The following is a 19,652-nucleotide window of genomic DNA, read 5'->3' as shown; positions in this document are numbered from 1 at the left end:
ATTTCAACTTTTTACTTTTTGCTGTTTTCCTGCATCTTCCCTTTCCCCACTTCTTAATCATTTCACTTCTCTGTGCAGGGATTAAAAAGGAAAGATAGTTTGCTTCTTTGGTCTTTTAGTGTAGAACCTAACACTTTCATATTAATGTTCTAATTATTGATCCAATATTATAGATAAATAACAAGACTCAGATGAGTGGAGGGGCAGCATGATGTCTGGGAGGAGTAAGTGGTATGTGTTTTTATTTTAGCACTGATTTTTTTGTAAATAACCATAATTGATGTATATTGTTATGTTTTTGTGTGTATAATAGAGATTGGACCCAGAGCCTTGCATTTGTGCAGTATACCACTGAGTTGCATCTCTAGTTGTACAGTTCCTCTTTGGTAGCTGAATTGGTACTTGACTGGGGAAAGTTCATTTAACAAAATAAGTGTCTTGGTTACTTTTCCTCTCATTTTTAAGACAAAATACTCGAGGCCCCAAATGAAGGAAGGAAAGGTTTATTTAGCTTACAGTTTTGGAGGTTTCAGTTCCTACTTAGCTGGCTCCAAGGCAGAGTGGCATGACTGAGGGGCAGCTGTTTAAGGCAGCTGCAAACAAGAGCAAAAGGACAAAAAGGGAACCCTTCCCTCCTTATGTTGTATGCCAGCTCCCTGCCCCTGGGCAGGTGCTGCACTCACATTACCAATCCCTGCACTAGATAATGAACCAGTCACAAATGCTAGATTCATTCACCCCCACCACTGTGTGAGGCTTTGGGGGCCACCAGGACACAAATCATAACAGTGAAGTCCTAGACTCTGAATCTAGGATTCTCTCTCTCTCTTTTTTTTTTTTTTAAAGAAAACTGTTAAAGCAGTTCTTTAAAAAAAAAGTTTTATTTAAAGAAAGACTAAACAAAACAGAAAATGGGTAAAAATAATACATACTTTCAAAGAAAAAATAATAAATCACTAGTTGATGATTACATATTGTCCTCTTCCACATAGTTGTTCAAGATACAAAAGTGAAACATACAAAGTAGGGATTCAAACAGTGAGAGTGCAAACAGTTCTGTTCAAGTATCCAACAAAAACTTAGTAATATGGCTACCAATCCTATACAGTTAAACATACATGCAGTTATCCATATCTTCATTTATGTTGAGATTAAACAAACCAAAGCAGGCTAAAATCACTCTGAGTAAAGAATAATAGTATTGCTGGATTTTACATCAGGGCACTATGGGATCAGCACTGGGTACTGTAGTGTCTCTTTTTCTTCAAAGTATTTGTTCATTTCGTCATGCGTTATAAGATCAGTTCTTATAAACTGTTTATAGGTTGTATGCATGCATGAGTCTTAACATGTATTTCTATCCTTTCTATATTAGAAGGAGAAACAAAACAAAAAGACAAAATAAAACATATCCTTATAAACACATGAAATGAAAAAGACATATGAAATCACTGTACAAGGAATTCTACCATGATTACTGTGTTGTCTCTTGTTATCTTCAATAGAATTGTCTATATTATCAGACATAGTATAATTGAATATAACAGTACACAACAATATTAAGAAAAACACAACTTTGTAGATAATGTAAAACTTCAAAAACAGGTAGTAATCAAACTGGAATGGGTATCAGTGAATCTTGTCATCTTTAGTGTAGTTGTCTATACTCTCGACTTGATACTATCATAACAGTTTTGAAAAAAATCTGTCAATACCAAACAGCAATCAAACAAATCAGATCTAACTAAGATCAGTCATGATAAAACAGTACAAGTTATAGAGGGCTCTAGATTAAGTTAATAGAAAATTAAAGATGATTACTATACTATATCCTGTTATTTCTGGGATAGCTGTCTGTGCCTTCAGATCTAATGCAAGTAGACAAACTGGGACAGAATAAAATCTATCTAAGCAGAGTGGTGCAAGTAACATGGGTTTTAAATCCTGATACACTACTAACAATATCTTCTGCCATCTTTTTTAAGACTATTCCTCCCCTTTCACTCCCCCAGGGTGTACTGTGAATTTTTGGGTCTCACCAACACCCTCAGTTTTTAGATTGGGGGGGCCACCTGCTATTTACCTAAGGATTCCAAACCTTCTCCCTCCTGGACTTGATCTCTAGTTGTATTCCTTTATCTGTTAAAGCCTGTCTTTCCAACCTATCCACAAGTACTGGTCTAGTTACCTCTATTACTCTCTGGTTCCCTGTCATATACAGCATTGTTTTCTCATTTTGATTTTTGGTCAATAAACCCTTTTTCAGGTTAATTATATTTCCTATGAAGAGCATCTCAGTGGACCCTATCTCCTGATCTACTCTGCCTGTGTTTCTCTTTTTTTTATTTTTAGTGTATCAAGGGCATCTATATTAGAGATTATAGCCAACCTTCTCTGCCTCATTTTTGTTGTGCTCTTTTTCTATCAGTTGTCATGTATTCTATGTTTTCTTTATATTTTTCACCAAACGTTTCTCTCCTTTTTTTGTGCTCCTCCATTCCTCCATCTGTGTGTTCTTGAGAGGTGCTTAGCATTTCTTTTATGAATCTACTTATATTTTGCTTTACTTGGTTAAATATTTCACTTTTAAGCTCATCTATAAGGTCCCGAAGATATCTCTTTATGTCCACTGATGCCATGTCTGATATTGCATGTTTGGTGTCCTTAATCTCCTTTGTATTCACCTCTCCTGGATCAATGTTCTCAGGGTTGGGGGCTGGGGACTTTTTCTCATTGCTTCCTCTTTTCATGTTTTTGGTTTCTTCCATTCAGGCATATAAAGTAGGTCCCAGTCCCTTTCCTAACTGGTTAGGGTTCTTCTGAAGCTTGCTGACTAGTTGATCCTGCCCACTCCACTGTGTTACTGAAGTGCAAACAGGGGCGGCATATGCTGGCTCCTACTCTCCTGGTCAGTAAACCTGCTGAGGCCTTTGCTGTGTTAGTGTGTACCACGCGTAGGGGATTGGTTTTTCCCTTTTATCGGTGCCAGGGATCGAACTCACGACTGCCTGCTTGCAAGGCAGGCGCTTATGCCGCTGAGCTAAATCCCCAGCCCCCAGGGAATTGGTTTGGAACAACTTATTTGGTCTCAGCCCGGGGTGTGACCCAAGCCAAGCATACCCCACCAATCTGGTCTGGGAAGGGAACCACTGACTGAAGTCACTGCTGTTCCTTGTTCTTGCCAGTCCTGCCGATTCCAAAACATCATCCCGTTGGTGCCCTTTTCCCATGGAAGGGTCTTATTCCTGGACCTCACCACAGGTCAATGCAGGTCCCTTGCCAGGTCTGTTCTCTGTTGGGCTCACCCACCTCCAACTTCAGTGTGACTGCAGTTCCAGTTGAAGCAGTGGGAGTTGGGGCGCCCCAGAGCACAGAATCTCAACTGCCTCAATAGTAGCCCCGTGACTGCATGTTTGACTGATTCTTTTCCCTTTAGTTTCTTTCTGGGTCGAGAGGATCCATCTCCCTCTGCTGGGAACTCCCCACGCTGTGTTATTTCGGCATCTGAGTTGCTGTCTCAGGGAGCCTCTGTATTCTGCTCTTATGTATCCGCCGTCTTTACCAGAAGCCTCAAATCCAGGATTCTTGGCTTTAGTTCTAGATGTGTCGCTTGGCATTTCAGTGATTGTGGTGGGCTTGGAAATGGACCCCAAATGATACTTATGTCCTTACCCCTGGAACCTATAAATGTTACTGAATTTGGAAAAAATATCTTTGTGACAAGATCAAGACTAGATTCTGAAGTGAGTATGGCCCTGCTCTAACTTGGATTTCAGCCCAGTGATGGTAATTTTGAGCTTCTCACCTTCAGAACTGTGAGGATATAAATTTGTTTTCAAATTTTTAAGCCTGTAGTAATTTGTTACAGCATAAGAAACAAATGCAGTGATTTAAAGCAAGTTAAAATAGTTAATTTTGGCTTCGTTTCCTCAGCTGCAAAATATAAAAATAACGTTTTCTTCACAGTATTATTGTGAAGGTTAAAGTTATATTTATGTATTTATGAAAATATAAGACACATATTAATGTGATTTTATTCTTCATAAGCTTCTTGTGGGAAAAGTATTTTTAATCATATGTGCATACAATGATACCTTGGCTCACAAACTCAGTTCTCTCCATGATTATGGTTGCAAAACAAACTGGATTGAGGACTGAATCACATTTCCCTATAGGGGTAAAATGGATCCTTGCTTTTGAATTTGATTTGGTACCACTAACAAAGGATAGGATTTCATTCTTTTTAAAGGCTTAAAGATATTCCATTGTACATATGGACCACGTTTCTTCATCCTTTCACCCATGAATGGATACTGAGGTTTACTACTCTCAGTGGTATCTAAGTTCACAACACTTTTTCTTGCAAACAATTTGATTCACAAGCAGAAGCATTCCGCAAAATTTCATATGCAAACTCTACATCAGGTGACAAATATGACCATCTTTCCCGCACAAACACAAATGTGGCCATCTTCTCCAAAACTGTGAAACAAAGTACACAAGCTGAGGTCCCACTGTATCTTAAGTATGTGTGTTTCTCTTGAATACTCTGCACACACATGCAGCCCCAGAGAATGGCGCTACCATAAATTTGAAGAAACCAAAGTCTCTAAATCACTCCATTGAAGAAAGCCACTGTGGACTGGGAACAATGCTAGGGGATTAACAGTGAATAAATAGAATTTTATTTCTCTCTGTTGTGCTAAGTCATTAATTTTGTGGTTTATTGTTACAGTAGCTAGTGTTATACTAATGTAACGCCAGAGTTGTTTACCCTTGCAGGAAATATAAAGGTGACCAGTAAGCTTTCCCAGACCTTGTGTCTTGTTTGTAGAGGAGTATGTCAGGGAAGAAGTTGATGCATACACCCAAAAAATTTAATATCGAACTCATGGGAAGAAAATGAACATAAAATTCATAAAAAGCCATTGTCTGAGAGTCACTTTTCTGGTTCCAGTTGCATTCTAATTAATATTATAGAGTGTTAGCAAACTAAGTAAGGAGCAATTATTAACTATCAACTCTTGTGTTGGGGAGAGACATGATACTACATTGTGCATAAATTTTGCATCATTAAAAATTAAATCCCATAAGCATAATGACTCAAGCATCAGGCTCTGACAGTATCTGCTGATGATAAACTATAGTATGTAAGAAAACAATTTACTAGGAATGGTACAATATTTTCTGCATTTAGACAGAATTTTTTAAAGAGACAAAGATATTTTTTATCAAATTATTTCCAGTCATATATAGCAGAACAATAAGAATACTAAGTTAATGGCATTTTCTTTTATATTCAGGTCTATAGGTATACAGAATGAGTTGCTACACACTTTAATAATTTTTCTGTTTCTTAGAAGGTTATTTAATAAGAAGGACATAGATTTCAGGTTCTTAATCTCACAAATTTTCAAGTTTGCCACTTATCTAAATGAGATACCCCATATCACCTCACAGAGTTTTGTGTGTATTTAATGAGATAGCATAGTTAAACATGTGACCCTAGGCTGGCACAGAGCAGACACCTAATGGATGTCAAATCATTTCTCCCTCTTCTCTCTAGGTTGTTGAGTTCTTTCCCCGAAGGGAAATGATTCTATTGCTATTATATAAAGTCATGCTCACAGGAAAAACTAGAGAAGGGATACAAAACTCCTGCCTGAAATCTCTCAAGTGCTCTGGCTCATGAATGACTACCTCAGTTCACAAAGTTAACTCATTCCATGATTCTAGTCCTGAACTGAAATAGTTGCAAACTCAATCAAATTTCCCCAGAAGGTTAGATGTAAATAAAGTTAATACATACTGAGTCATATGTATATTTTTAACCCAGAAACATGAAACAAAGTCCAGTACAGCACAGTACTAAGAGAGAGAACACTGTCCTGGTTGGGAATGACTTCTCTGGCACCAGGACAGGAAGGTGGGTGGGAAGGACGTTATCATTTGGAAGCAGAGTCCCCCTCCATAAGGACAGCAGGGAAATCTGCAGGGGTTTCTTCTCTTCATTGTCACTTAGCTGCAGGATCACTTTTGGAAACAAAACAAAACAAAACAAAACAAAACCAATCTCCTCCACTACCTGTGCTTCAGACCCTTCACAGTCATGTTCAGTGACACATTCTGGCTACACTTTCCTCCACGATGATTTTAAGGTCGGGCATGTGGCATCTTCCCAGGCTTTTGGTGCAGTAGAGGACATTGAAATCTTTCTACTATTATTTTAGGCTTAAAGTCCACTTTTTCTGTGAATAGGATAGTTATACCTGTTTTTTTCAGGTTCTGTTACATGGAGTATTATCTTCTATTCTTTAATTTTTAGTCTGTGAATTTCTGTTTGAGATATATGCATTTCTTATATACATCATACCATTAGGTTTTGTTTCTTGATTCATTCTGCCAAGCTGTGTCTTTTAGTTGGGGAATTTAGATCACCCATATTGAGAGTTATAAATACAGGTGTGGACTTTTTCTTGTCATTACATTGTTTCCTGTTGCTAATTTCCTTGTTTAAATATTCATACCTGATAGATTAATTCTATCATAGATTAATTCTATTCATACCTGATAGATTAATTCTACCAGACTTTTTGTCATTGTTGGCTTCACTGTCTTTTTCTAGAATATCCTATAGAATTTTTTGGAGTGCTGCTGTGTTATGAATTTCTTTAGGTGCTTTTATTATGAAAATATCTTATTTCCCCATTAATTTTGAAAGATGGTTTTGCAGGACATATCAGTCCTGGTTGGAAGTTGTTTTCTTTTAGTGCTTGAGAGACTTCACTTGAAGCTGTCTTGGCCTTGAAGGTTTGTGCTGAGAAGTCTACTGTAATTCTAATGGGATTTGCTTTATAAGTAATGTTTGCTTTTATCTGAGAGCTTTTAGGATTCTGTTCTTCTGAGGAACTTACAGGATTTTGACTATGATGTGTTGTGGAGTCTTTTTCTGATTGTGGTTATTGGGGTTCTATATGTCTTTCTTATCTATTGTTAGATTTTTTTTATCTCTTATTTGGAAAGTTTTATGTTATTATTTTGGTAAATAGGTTTTAAAATGCCATTTGTGCTGTCTTCTGATTTTTGACTAATTCGAGTTAATCGGATATTAATCTTCTTTGTGTCATCTACTAGCGGTTGGATCTGTTTTTCATGCTTTCTTGTGATTCTGAAGCTACTTCTTATTACTTGCTCACTGACAACAGACTCTGTCTTCTAGTTCTGATACTCTCTCTCATATACTTCACTTCCACTGCCCATACTTGAGTTTCTGTTTGGTTCCCTTGTAGGCTCTCTAATTCTTTTTTTTTGGCTAGTCATTCATGGTTTGTCCTATGTTATTTTTCTCTCTTGCTTTTTATTAGTGTCTTTTGTAGACTTGCTGCAATTTTGTAGGTAGGTTGTAGCATATTTGGCCCAGTACCCAGTTGTCTGGGAGTGGGACACAGTTTTTTTTTTTTTTTTAATGACACTAGGGTAACCCAGAGATTAGTATCTTGAGAAAAGCAGTTGATAGCAAAAAGTATGTCATCTATGTCTATAGTAATAAAACTAGCAACAACAGTAGACTCAAAGACAAGCTGATATTGATAAACTTTTTAAAATGTTTTTGTTTTTTTTTAAATGACACTAGGATAACCCAGAGATTAGTATTCTGAGAAAAGCAGTTGATAGCAAAAAATATGTCATCTATGTCTATAGTAATAAAGTTAGAAACAACAATAGACTCAAAGACAAGCTGATACTGATAAACTCTAAGAGCCAATAATGTACCATTCTTAACCATGAAAAAGATCTATAATTATAGTATAAATCCTAAGATTAGAAGTACTAGGGGCTGGGAATTTAGCTCAGCGGCATAAACGCCTGCTTTGCAAGCAGGCAATCGTGAGTTCGATCCCTGGTACCGAAAAAGACAAAAAAAAAAAAAAAAAAAGTACTGACCCACAGTAAATATCTACTAAATGGTACAACTTTACCTCACATACAATGATATATAATATTAACATAGTTAGCTACCCAAAGATTCATATAGATTCATAATTGTACCAGTACAGGCAGAAGGATTGTGAAACCAGTGAATGAAAAAAGTGAAATTTAAAAAATTAATTAATGGAAGATGAGAGAAAAGTGAGGTAAGGGGTCAGATTGAGGAGTAAAAAGGAAATTCATATTATTGGAAAATAGTCTTGGAAAAGAATAAACAAGAAAGAGAAGAAAGAACAGGGAGCAAAATACAGCAAATAAAAGAAAGACAAGATGAAAAAAGTTAAAAGAGAAAAAGAAAACAAAAAGCAGGAAAGAAACCCAAACCACAAGGCAAAGAGACTCAGACTATGGCAATGTCCAGGCCAAGGTGTGCCCTTGCTCACACTGGCAAGTGGAGGCCCTGGCCCTCTGGGTCTGGTGGGTGGCGGTGGGTCTGTGGAGCAAGGGTGTAAGCAGGCCAGCCGAGTTCATGCTCGTACGTGGTGGGCCTGGTTTCCCCCTATAGAGGGGAGGCCCTGTGTCCTTCCCAGCCTGAGCTTAAACTTCTCAGGGCCCTCTGTCCAGTCTGCACCATCTCTGTGGTGGCCTTCCATGATTGTCACTCATGCAACCACTTTGGAAGGGTAACATTTGAGTCCCTGAATCTGCTGTCCAGGTCCAGACTTTCTCCCTGTTCTTCTGGCCCTTGAGGAATACCTTTTCTCCCTGGACATCATCTCCCGCAGTATCAGGTCAGTTGATTTGTCCATATCTCTGCTGTTGCAACCAAGAGGAAGCAAAATGTAGAGCCAGCTTGGGGTTGGTGATGGTGGCCTGCTGCCAAGGCCATGGACTTTATTTTGTATTAATTCCAGAGCCACATCACTGCAATCCTAACTCCTGACTTTGCACTAGCCCATTCTATTGGATTCGGACCAAAAGAGAGACTATGGACAGTGACCAGTAACTGGTGATGACTGACTTCTGTTCTTGGGGAGAGCTAGTCCTTTGTGTCTTCCTAAGCAGCTGAGTTGTCCTCTGCGTCCCTGAGGTTCCTTGCTGTGCATGGGATTAGCCGTTCTTCCTGAAGAGCCTTTAAGCAAACCAAACTTCCTGCATAATCATTCATACTTCCTTCCTGGGGCAGCGTGCAGGGACTGCTTGCCTTCCCGCTCCCCGAGGAGACATCTCAGTACAGCAGCGTCTGCTCTGCGCTTCCCTCCTATGTGTGAGCTGGGAGGCCTTAGTTAGGTTGCTTAACTTCTCCAGAACTCAATTCCACACCTGCAATGTAGGAATAATAATAGCAAATTTAGAGTTATTTTAAGGATTAATAAAATAATACATAAAGATGATTATTTCTTTCATTCCTTTTTATCCTCTCATTCCTTTCTATTCTTTTTAAGATACAAGTCAAATAATATAAAGAAGTATGGGGCAGGAGAGTCATAAGGTAATCAATGAAGCATTGTAATAAGAATACAGTTTCTTTTATGCCTTCCGAGAGGCTTTAACTATTTTAGAAATTTCTTGTGTTTTTGTGATTTATTGAATTTATCCTTCCTGCATTCAAGCATCCTAGATACATCTATATTCTGTTCACCGAAAAACATTTTGTCTCCTAATTTATAGAGAGTGAATATGCTACATGTTCTGCCCAGCATTATAAAATGAAAGTTCCATGCTTGCAAATTTATCATTTTAGTCTTCCTCTTTCTTTTACTTGAATTGTTTCTCAATTAATAAAGTGGTTCATAGTGTATGATTGGACAACGTGGAGTCATAAATATCTTCACATTTTAATTTGTACATCATGAGGTAGAAAGAAAAAGAAAAAAATTATACAAAGTAGAATGAAGATAGATTAGAAATAATGAGCTAATTCCCTCCAGACACTCTAGATTTGGAAGCAGTCTTGAGGATTTCCAAAGAAGGAACAAGATAAAAGCAAGAAGAGAGAACATTGGCTCATGAGAGAGGGGATGTAAACTTCTTCCTAGTTCTGTCATTTCTACTCGGTCATTTGGCCGCCTCTCACTAGCTCTCTGGGCCTGATTTTATCTTACATAAAATGGTGGTAAAGAACATGTGCTGTTAGATAATTTTATTTGTTCATATCTTGAAATCATGAAGGTCAACACCTAATTCATCAAATGGCTATTTTAAAAACAGAGTTCTGTGGACAAAAATTAAACATAAATCCATAATATGAGAATTCTATTTTGTTGACAGACTTGAGGATCAACGGGACAGACCAGAAGATGCAGAAACAACTTCAGGCACCCTCAGCCACCTTGGCTTTGACAAAGGACCCTTCACTGGAAGAAAGAGAGCCACTTTGCTGGAAAATCTGGCTTTCCATGTTCCGAAGATTAAAACTGGACCCATATCTTTCACCATTCACTAAATTAAAATTGAGATGGACCAAATAGCTAAAAATTAAACAGAAACACCAACTCTGTTGGGAGGATAGATGCGGCTCTTGAAGACCTTGGAGTAGGCAAAGACATTATGAACTAAGTCCCAATTACACAGGAAATATCACAAGAATCAACAACTGGGATCTCATCTTATTAAAAAGATTTTACAAAAAGAAAAAATGCTTTGCACTGCAGGAGAAACCACCAACTGATGAAGAGACAACACAGTGTGGAGAAAATTTTTTTCCAGCTGTTCCTCAGACGTAGGAGTAATATCTAGACTATCTAAAGAACTAAAAAACATCAAACCCTCCAAACATAAAGACCCAGTCCCCAAATGGTCATCTGAAATGAATAGATACTTCTCAGATGAAGAAGTAGAAACAGCAAATAAATAATGAAAACAATGCTCAACATCACTGGTTATTGGAGAGAGCAAATTAAAACAATGCTGCAATTCCATCTCACACCAGAAAAAGACTGTTAGCAAGAAATGAACCAGTGCCCAATGCGGGTGGGGCTGCTGGGAGAAGGAGCCCTTCTCCACTGTTGGTGGAGCATAGACCCGTGCCACCCCTGTGGAGGTCAGTGTGAAGATTCCTTCAAAACAAGAACTATGGGTTCCATTTGACATGACTGTTCCCTTTCTTGGTATCTTCCCCAAAGAATGGAAACCACTATACCACAACCATATGCACACCCAAGTTTATACCAGCACAGTTGGCAACAGCTGAGTCTTGGAGACAACGCAAAGGCCCATCAGCAATGAATGGATAAAAAAGATTTTTTACACATGCAGTACTACTCTGCCAGAAGGAAGGGTAAGCTTCAGACATTTCTAGGTAAATGGATACTCTTAAGTGCGATAAACTTAACACATGTATAAATATCGCAGGGATTCTCAGATCTGAGGAACAAAATGTAAATAAGAACCAAAATGTGCAACAGATCCCGGGAAATGGGAAGAAAATTAGTAAAATCTACTATGTATGGGGTCAAATTCCCTCTGAGGAATGTTATCACTGTGTTTATCTAAAAATGTATCAATGAAATAAAAATTAAAAAGTTATTTTTTGTTGAACAGGAATTGAATGTGAAATGCTATAAACAGAACATGCTATACTACTCCATTAAGAATATTAAGACCCAGTATTAATATATAAACTATGAAACTTCAGTTTGGTCTGATCTAGTCAGAGGAAATAGGGTCGGCCACATTATGCCATAACAAAGAATTAAAGTACAAAGTGTCCATTTCTGTGTAACAAGATCCATTTGTAGAAGCGTAGGTGTGCTTCACAAATGCTGTAGTAGTCAGGTAGATATGAAGAGATATATTATTTTTTTAAAAAATGAAACAAATTCATCAAATACTATACATGCATACACATACATATGGACACAGCTGCAAAACTATAGTTGGACACCAGTAACTGGATATGGCAGAACTTGTACCGCTGTGCCTTATCAAACAATAGATCACAGAAAAATTGGAGCTAAAATGCTTTTTGAATGGAAGGTTAGACATGAGGACACTGTCATATCTTTGAATACCTTATATCTTTTTGTGCCTTTGAAGTCTTGTTTTTGCATTATAATATTAATGGAGAGAACAGAACAGAAAGGGGCAGATGACATAAGTTTTATTCTTTCTTCCTCAGAGTGAGAAAATAGTTTTCAAAAGATAAGAGCCAAGGAATTTAGAAAAAGTGGAACAAAAAGTTCTATAGTTGGGATAAACGGAGACTTCATCCACGTTTTCATTCAATGAATATTTATCAAGGGCTTATTATGAACCAAGCCCTGAAAGTTTCACAAAGTAAAAGTGAATGGGCAAAGGAGGATTCTGCTTCCAAAGGACACGTCTGACTCGATGTGGAACCATTTTACCAGTACGTGAGACTTCCAGGCAAGGGAATGGGCATAACAAGCATGGTGAAGGTGTAAGGGAGATGAGATGGAGAAACACTGCAGCTCCAGAGACCAGATAGGAAGAGAATTAGAGACACAGGAGTGTTTTAAAGAAAAATGTCATGGGCAAAATAGCTGGAAGAGAAGAGAGGCTGTCGGAAAGCAATGGCAAAGAATATAGTTTGCATGAAAATGTACTGACAGGGATGTGGGAGTTATTGTGATGATTCTACCTGGAATTAAAGCATCATGCAAGAGTTAAGTAGGGTGCTTTTAGAACTACACGGGCCCAATTTAAGTTGTCAAGAAGGAGAATGAATGTGTTTATTCTTAGAAAGGAAAGAACATCATTCTTATCTGCTGTAAATGGGAAACTTGAGCTTGGAGAAGGCAAAGGCGAATGGAGCCAAGCTTTTTACCTGTTATTATGCGTAAGTTACTTGACATAGATTTTTTCACGAATCCTGACAATGCTTGCATTTGCATAAGGAGAAATAAAACGCAGAAACTTTTAGTAATTGGCTAAGGGCACACGGTAAGTCGTAGGCTGTGAGTCCAGTTCAGGTCTGTTTGCTTTATAAGTGAAAAAAGCTGTAGCATGATGTGACCAGAAAATTGAAACCATGTCAGTTAATTCTTTAGGCCTGAATATTAAAAATTACATTAAAGACCTTAAAAGGGGGCTTTGGGTGTATTTCAGCGATACAGGATATTCCTAGAATGCATGAGTCCCTGGCTTCCAGCCCTGGTATTCGTGTAGGCACACACACACACACACACACACACACACACACACACACAGAGTTAAGGAATGAAAATGAAAAAAAGTGAATACTATGTTATCACCAATATGGTCACTACAGGAAACAATAACCAGCCAATGGGTTTGGGAAAAAGAAAGAGGTTGCATTTACAAAGCCTAGAAGCTTCCACCATCTTGGGCTGGAAACCTGGTCTCTGGAGGAGGTGTGCTCCTTGCTGCTGTTGAGATCAGTAGGTGCGTGAATTTGAGACTGTATCTAGCAGTGTTGTGGAAACTGCAAACTGGAATCAACTGCTGCTACCAGAGCAGGTTGCTGAGGTCTGAGTGAAGAAGCACAGCTGGAGAGATTATTACACAAAACCAGGAAGCCAACAAGATCAAGTTCCTTTCTCCTCCTGTCCTCTGCTCTTCCTTAGCACCCCTGGCGGCAGTCTAACAGAAAGCAGGAAAGGTGTGAGATACTTCCTGGAGATGCTGACCCACAACCCAAGATAGAACAGTAGCTCTTAAATCCTGACGTTTGGAACAAAGAGGGGAAGCCCAGGAACACAAAGCTCATTTTCATCCTCCACCCTCAACGGTTGTGAAGAGTTTTACGCTTAACCAAAGGAACTACAGATTTTAATTCTGAGTTTGGAGAAAGGGATGTGAATAGCCAAATTTCACAAATTTTTGCAAATTAATATAAAATGTAAACTACAGAATGTATTTGAAAGAAATATATCTTTAGAATTTTCAAGCATGTGCAAAACTACTTTAATTGTGTGTTAAATAAATAAGAAACATACCAATTGCCCGGGTGCATTGAGGTAGAAGAAGAATAACTAATTGTTTTGCTACCAAAAACTCTCTGTTATCAGAACATAAGGACAATTAGTTTTAAGAGCATTGTTTAGAATGTATACTTTTTTTTGCCAAGTGTTTCTTTTTTTTTTTTTTTTTTTTTTTGCAAAAAAGGAGAAAACAAGCCAAAGCTTTTCCACAAGAACAACACTTGTGAAAAAGCAAAGCTAAATAGGAATTAAGAAAGAGAAAGCATGTCCAAAGCCTGTGGGAATGACAATTCCTGGTTAACTGTAAAAAATGGAGAGCAAAATTGAGACAGATGACCAGATTTAGGAAAAATAAACCTCACCATTAAAATCTAATTAAATATTTGCATTTCAGCATTAAGTATTCTCCACAAAGTTCTGTGAGCAGCAGGGTGGCAGTGAAGATTATTGACTATAATTTGCTGAAGTTTTTTAAACCGAATTAGTTTTGTGCAATGTATGGAAGGTTTACTCCGCTGCACTTATCCAGTAGCTGCTTTATTATTCCTTTAAAGTGAATCATTTATAACTGTTCTCAGAGATCTTTTATCAGCCACTTATCTCCTTCAACTGGACTTGTGACGCCAAGGGATAAAATGAATTGCTGGCTAATATTGTGAGAATTAATCAGACCACAACAGCAGGAGAGTAATGACTTACTTACAGTTAGATATTTGCATTTGGCAGTAAAATCACAACAAAAATATAAGGATGTTTAATCTTTGGCTTGGATGTGAATGCTGGAACGTGTTAGCAATACAAAAACAAAAAGCACTATAGGAATTGTGTGTTTAATTTGGGGTGGTTGTCTAATCTGAGACATTAATTCTGAGAAGAAAGGTCTTCCTTGACACAAAGATTTTTTTTCATTGTGTAAACCTTTGCATCAAAGTGATTTAGCATCTGAAATTTTTTTCTTTATTACAATCAATAGACAGAGAAAATGAATCATTTGCTCCCATCTCTCCTTCTTTCAAAGTCGGCCAGGTCTGGTTAGCGCTGCTTCCTTTTTCTCTTCTGGCCCCACAATGACTCAGAAGAAAGAGTGGAAATCCCAAGACAAACATGTTGGAAATGTTCCTATTGCTGCTCAGTTGAAATGACTTCACACACTACTAATTCTTCTTCCTTATAGAGTCTGAAAAAATAGAATTATGTTGTTGATTGCTACTTAAAAACTGGAGGTATGCAATGAGAAATTACTTCCTAATTTGAGTCCATTAATACAGATGCATTTGAAAGTATTTCTGATGATTAGAAATTGTATTCTTCAATTTATATGTTTTCAGCTAGTGTGTCAATGGTGTCCCTTGCTATTGAGTTTGGGAATCCGTGGATTTGTAGCTATCTTCCTCAGTATTATGGCTTTTGGCCTTTGCTGGGTACAGGTCCATATAGACACCCCCAGGTGGGTACCGCTGTTGACAGAAGCTCACACACTTCTCCTTTGGTGTGGTGTCATGGGAACTACCAAGGCTCTAAGAGACCAATGGTAAAGTCCCATTTCCATCCCTTCAGGGTTACTTTCTGGTCATGTTACTTCACCTCTAGGAACTTAATTTTTCTTTTGAGTAAGATAAAGATAATAATAGCTATCTTGAGAGTCACTGTGAGGGTTAGAGATCATAAACTAAGCATGCACGGCCCTTGCTTAAATGATAGCAATGGTAGTTCCTATGATCAGTGGAGAAGCAGCACACTTGGTTTCCTTATTTTTTATTTCCTGGACATTGCAAAGAATAAAGCCTGTAGATGTACATTTGCCTGGAGTACTCCCAGGCCGTGGCTGTGAGAAGTCTAAGCTTTGAGTCTGTGTTTGTACTGGCGCAGCTATAGGCAAGGCAAGGAGACTCTGAGAGAATCTTTAGGAAGTAGGAACATAGATCTTTCTCAGATGGGAAGGGATCAAGAGGTGGAGGAAGGGAGGCGGGAGAGGAGGGGGAGAGGATAAAGAAATTAAGACATGCTACACACACGTACCGGCTTCACACAAGAAACACAAACACACATTGCAAACAAGGACTAATAACAGTTAAAAGAGAATTTTTTGTGCCTTAAATTACAGCAGCTCTGATGTCTATCGTCCTGACTTTACTGTCTTTTTCTATACACTTCTCAAGGGCAGAGACTGTGCTTTAGTTTTCTTTATATCATTAGCTATAGCATATGGTAGGTCCTCAAGTAGGTCCAAATGGAAGGTATGCTTATGGGCGGTATTTTAATCCCAAGGTCCCAGAAGATGTCATTGCTCTCTTCCAAAGATTGTCCTCATTTCCACTTTGCTGTTTGGCTAACAAACTGCTCCGTTGTGTTTTGGTCAGAATTTGATCTAGGAATGTAAATAACTTTTATCTTGTGAAACAGCTCTGCATGAAGCAGATCCCACTGGACTGTCATCCACTCTCTAAATGGAAAGAACACCATGGTGGGTTAATTGTGCTTAGTACAGACCTGGAAGCAGGGACAGTGATGTCATATTTTTTCTGTCCTTGCTAGAGTTTTCTTTCACTTGGTAGACTTTACAATGTCTTTGGTGTTTTCCTCGAATTCCAAAAGCTTGGCTAGGATGGGGGGAGGTTCTTCCTCTAGCATTACATAAATGTCACAGTAGTAAAGGATGACTCTCTTGATATATGGGGAGACCACATGTGCCTTGAAGTAACCCTGTTATAGCCTGAGCTGACCAGTAGGTTATCAGTATCTGGTGTTGTCTGAGTAGAGGGTCAAATGTTGTAAGTCCACCTTGGGTGAGAAGGAAATGTCCAGAATAATAGCTGACATTGACACACTGTCACTTTTGGCAAACCCTGAAGTTAGTTTACAATTCTGATCCAAAATCCTTACTGATGTTCATGAGACATCTTAGTCTATTGTGTTCCTCTATTACAGAATACCTGAGCCTGGGTAATTGATAAGGAAAAAATGTTGATTTCTAGTAGTTCTGGAGGTTGAGAAGTTCCAATAGCAAGGTGCTGACATCTGGCTACAGCACCTTGCTGTGTCAGTATATGATGGAAGGGGTCACATGAAAGGTGACATCCAACTGACGGGCTCAACTCCTTCTAAAATTGCTTTGGGGATTAATTTTCCACACACTTTGTGAGGACACATTCATATCATAGCAGGTAATTATCTTTGTGATCCTCCATGTTCTTTAAATAGGGTAAGAAAATATCAGACTTACTGCAGGCACAGTGAAGGTAAAGAAAGGATTTTTTGTTCTAAAGTGAAAAACAACATTTCAAAACATGATAATTAGAGGGTAACAGTCGTTAACACATTGTGTATTGTTATCTTTGAGGTAGTTACTCAGAGCACAAGACGTTTGCATTTGATGTCCAAATAATATTAGCACAGTCCCTTTTTCTTTTCTTTCTTTCTTTTCTTTTTGTGGGGTGGGTACCAGAAATTGAACTCAGGACATTTTACTTGCCAGGCAGGAGCCTGTACCATTCATTTCAATGAACTAACAGAAATTAGTAGTATAATTATCACACACACACACACACACACACACACACACACATATGTATATATACATGTACATATATTATTTCAGCTTTTTTTTCTTGTCTTTCTTTTTTTGAGACAGAATCTCACTGGGCAGTTCAGGCTGGCCTTCAGCTCACTTCGTAACTCAAGTTGGGCTCAAACTTGCATGAATCCTACTGCTTCAGCCCCCCAAATGCTGGTGTTGCAGGTATGCACCACCCCATCTGGCTCTTTCAGCTTCTTACACTAGGGAGACAATATTTACACATATGAGTCTGATTTATTTCACTTTGAGTATGGTTTCTAGTTTTATCCATTTACTTACAAAGGTCTCAAGTTTATCCTTTTTATGGCTGAGTAGTATTCCATTATAGAAACTACCACAGAGTTTGTTCCTTTCTTTGGTTGATGGGCATTTACGTTATTTCCAAGATTTAGCTATTACAAATTATGCTGCCATAAACATGGGTGCACACATATTGCTGTGATATGATGTTTCAAATTCTTCTGCGAAGATACCCAGAAGGGGAATAGCAGGTTCAAATAGGACCCCCAATCCTGGCTTCATGAAGAATCTCCATACTGATTTCCAGAGTGGTTGCACTAGCCTACACTCCCACCAACAGTGGAGAAGGGTTCCTTCCCCCCTGAACCCCTCCAGCACTTGTTATCAGTTGGTTTCTTGATAATAGCCATTCTTTCTGGGGTGAGATGGAATCTCAGTGTTGTTTTAATTTGCATCCCTCAAATGATCAGTGATATTGAACATTTTCCCATGTATCTATTTGCTGTTTGTACTTCTTCATCTGCGAAGTGTATATATATCTCAGAGCCCATTTATGAACTGGGTCTTTAAATTTGGGAGTAACGATTTTTTTGAGTTCTTTTTTATGTTCTCAGTAGTAGTCTTTTGTCTGAAGGACCACTGGCAAACCTTTTCTCCCACATCGTGGGAGGTCCTTTCACTCTGTTGGTGGTTTCTCTTGCTGAGCAAAAGCTTTTTAATAAGATGAGACCCCAGTTGTTGATTCTTTGTGATTGTTCCTGTGCAATCAGGGTTTTATTCATAAAATCTTTGCCTACACCAATGTCTTCAAGAGTTTTACCTATTCTGCCTTCCAGCAGATTTAGTGTTTCTGTTTTGATAGTTAGATCTTTGATCCTTTCTAAATTTAGCTTAGTGCATGGTGAATGGTGTGGGTCCAGGCTTCGGCGTGTGCAGAGCCCACTTTTCCAGCACCACTTATTAAAGAGGCTGTCTTTCTCTCAGTGAGTGTCACTGGCCCCTTTGTCAAAGACAAGGTGGCTGAGTGTGTCTGGAGTTGTTTCTGCATCATCTAATCTGTTCCACTGATCTTTAGGTCTGTTTTATTTTTGCCGGGACCATGCTGTTTTTATTACAGTAGGCTGCATAGTATTCTTTCAAGTCAGGGACTGTGATGCCCCGTCTTGTTTTGTTGCCCAGAATTTCCTTTGCTATTCTAGGTCTCTTCTGGTTTCAGATGAGTTTTAGGAGTGCTCTCTCTGATTCTGTGAGATAGGCTATTGGAATTTTGATTGGACTTGCATTTAGTCTGTGTAACAGTTTTGAAAGTATGGCCATTTTCACTAGATTGGTTTTTCCTATCCAAAAGCAAGGAATGTCTTTCCATTTTCTAATGCTTTTTTCACTCACCTTTGCAGATAACTGTAGTTTTCAATGTAGAGGTCTTTTACATCCTCTGTTACATTGATTCCTAGGTATTTCATTTTTTGGATGCTATTGTGAAAAGTGTTGTTTCCTTGATTTTCCTCTCAGTGAGTTTGTTGTTTGTGTACAGGAAGGCTAGTGATTTTTGAGTGTTGATTTTGTGTATCCAGCTACGCTACTGAATTTATTAAATCTAGCAATTTTCAGTGGAATTTTTGGGGTAAAGAAGGAAATTTTTGCCAGCGTATGATTTATTATTATTTAAAGTATGTTAAGTTGTTAAAAACAAAACCCTTCATTTTTACTGTAAAAATTCTAATAAGATAGACAAATATGAAGAAAAAAATCAGCTCAAACCAAATGACCTAGAAGTGACTGAACATTATGGTCATAGATTTGTTTCGGTGTTGATAAATCTAAGTGCGAGTAGTATTTCTTTTAATCTTTTTATTATAGAAAACTGCGAATACATATAAAACAGTGAAAATATTGTACCATCCACCCACCCACCTGTTACCTGATTTTGTTTCACTGACGTCACCTTGGACCCACCCACCTCGCTGCTGCATCTTTTCAGGCCCAGGATCGTATCTGTA

The 19,652-nt window shown here is 38.2% G+C and overlaps 1 protein-coding gene across 1 annotated transcript in view; it reads left to right on the top strand.

Annotated features, from left to right (window-relative positions):
* Caap1 (caspase activity and apoptosis inhibitor 1) overlaps window positions 1-11,469 on the top strand; it is a 131,266-nt gene extending 119,797 nt beyond the window's left edge. Inside the window, exon 6 of the mRNA XM_063252066.1 lies at window positions 10,201-11,469. Coding sequence (XP_063108136.1) covers window positions 10,201-10,400 — 200 coding nt within the window. The 3' untranslated portion in view covers window positions 10,401-11,469. The remainder of the gene's footprint in view (window positions 1-10,200) is intronic.
* The last annotated feature ends 8,183 nt before the right edge of the window (window positions 11,470-19,652 follow it).

This window comes from Cavia porcellus, unplaced genomic scaffold (assembly GCF_034190915.1).
Source record: "Cavia porcellus strain 051 isolate PalLab524CR breed Dunkin Hartley unplaced genomic scaffold, mCavPor4.1 scaffold_1, whole genome shotgun sequence".
NCBI lineage: Eukaryota > Metazoa > Chordata > Mammalia > Rodentia > Caviidae > Cavia > Cavia porcellus.
The sequence above is the reverse complement of the archived record's forward strand: the minus strand, read 5'-3'. Positions and strand labels throughout refer to the sequence as shown.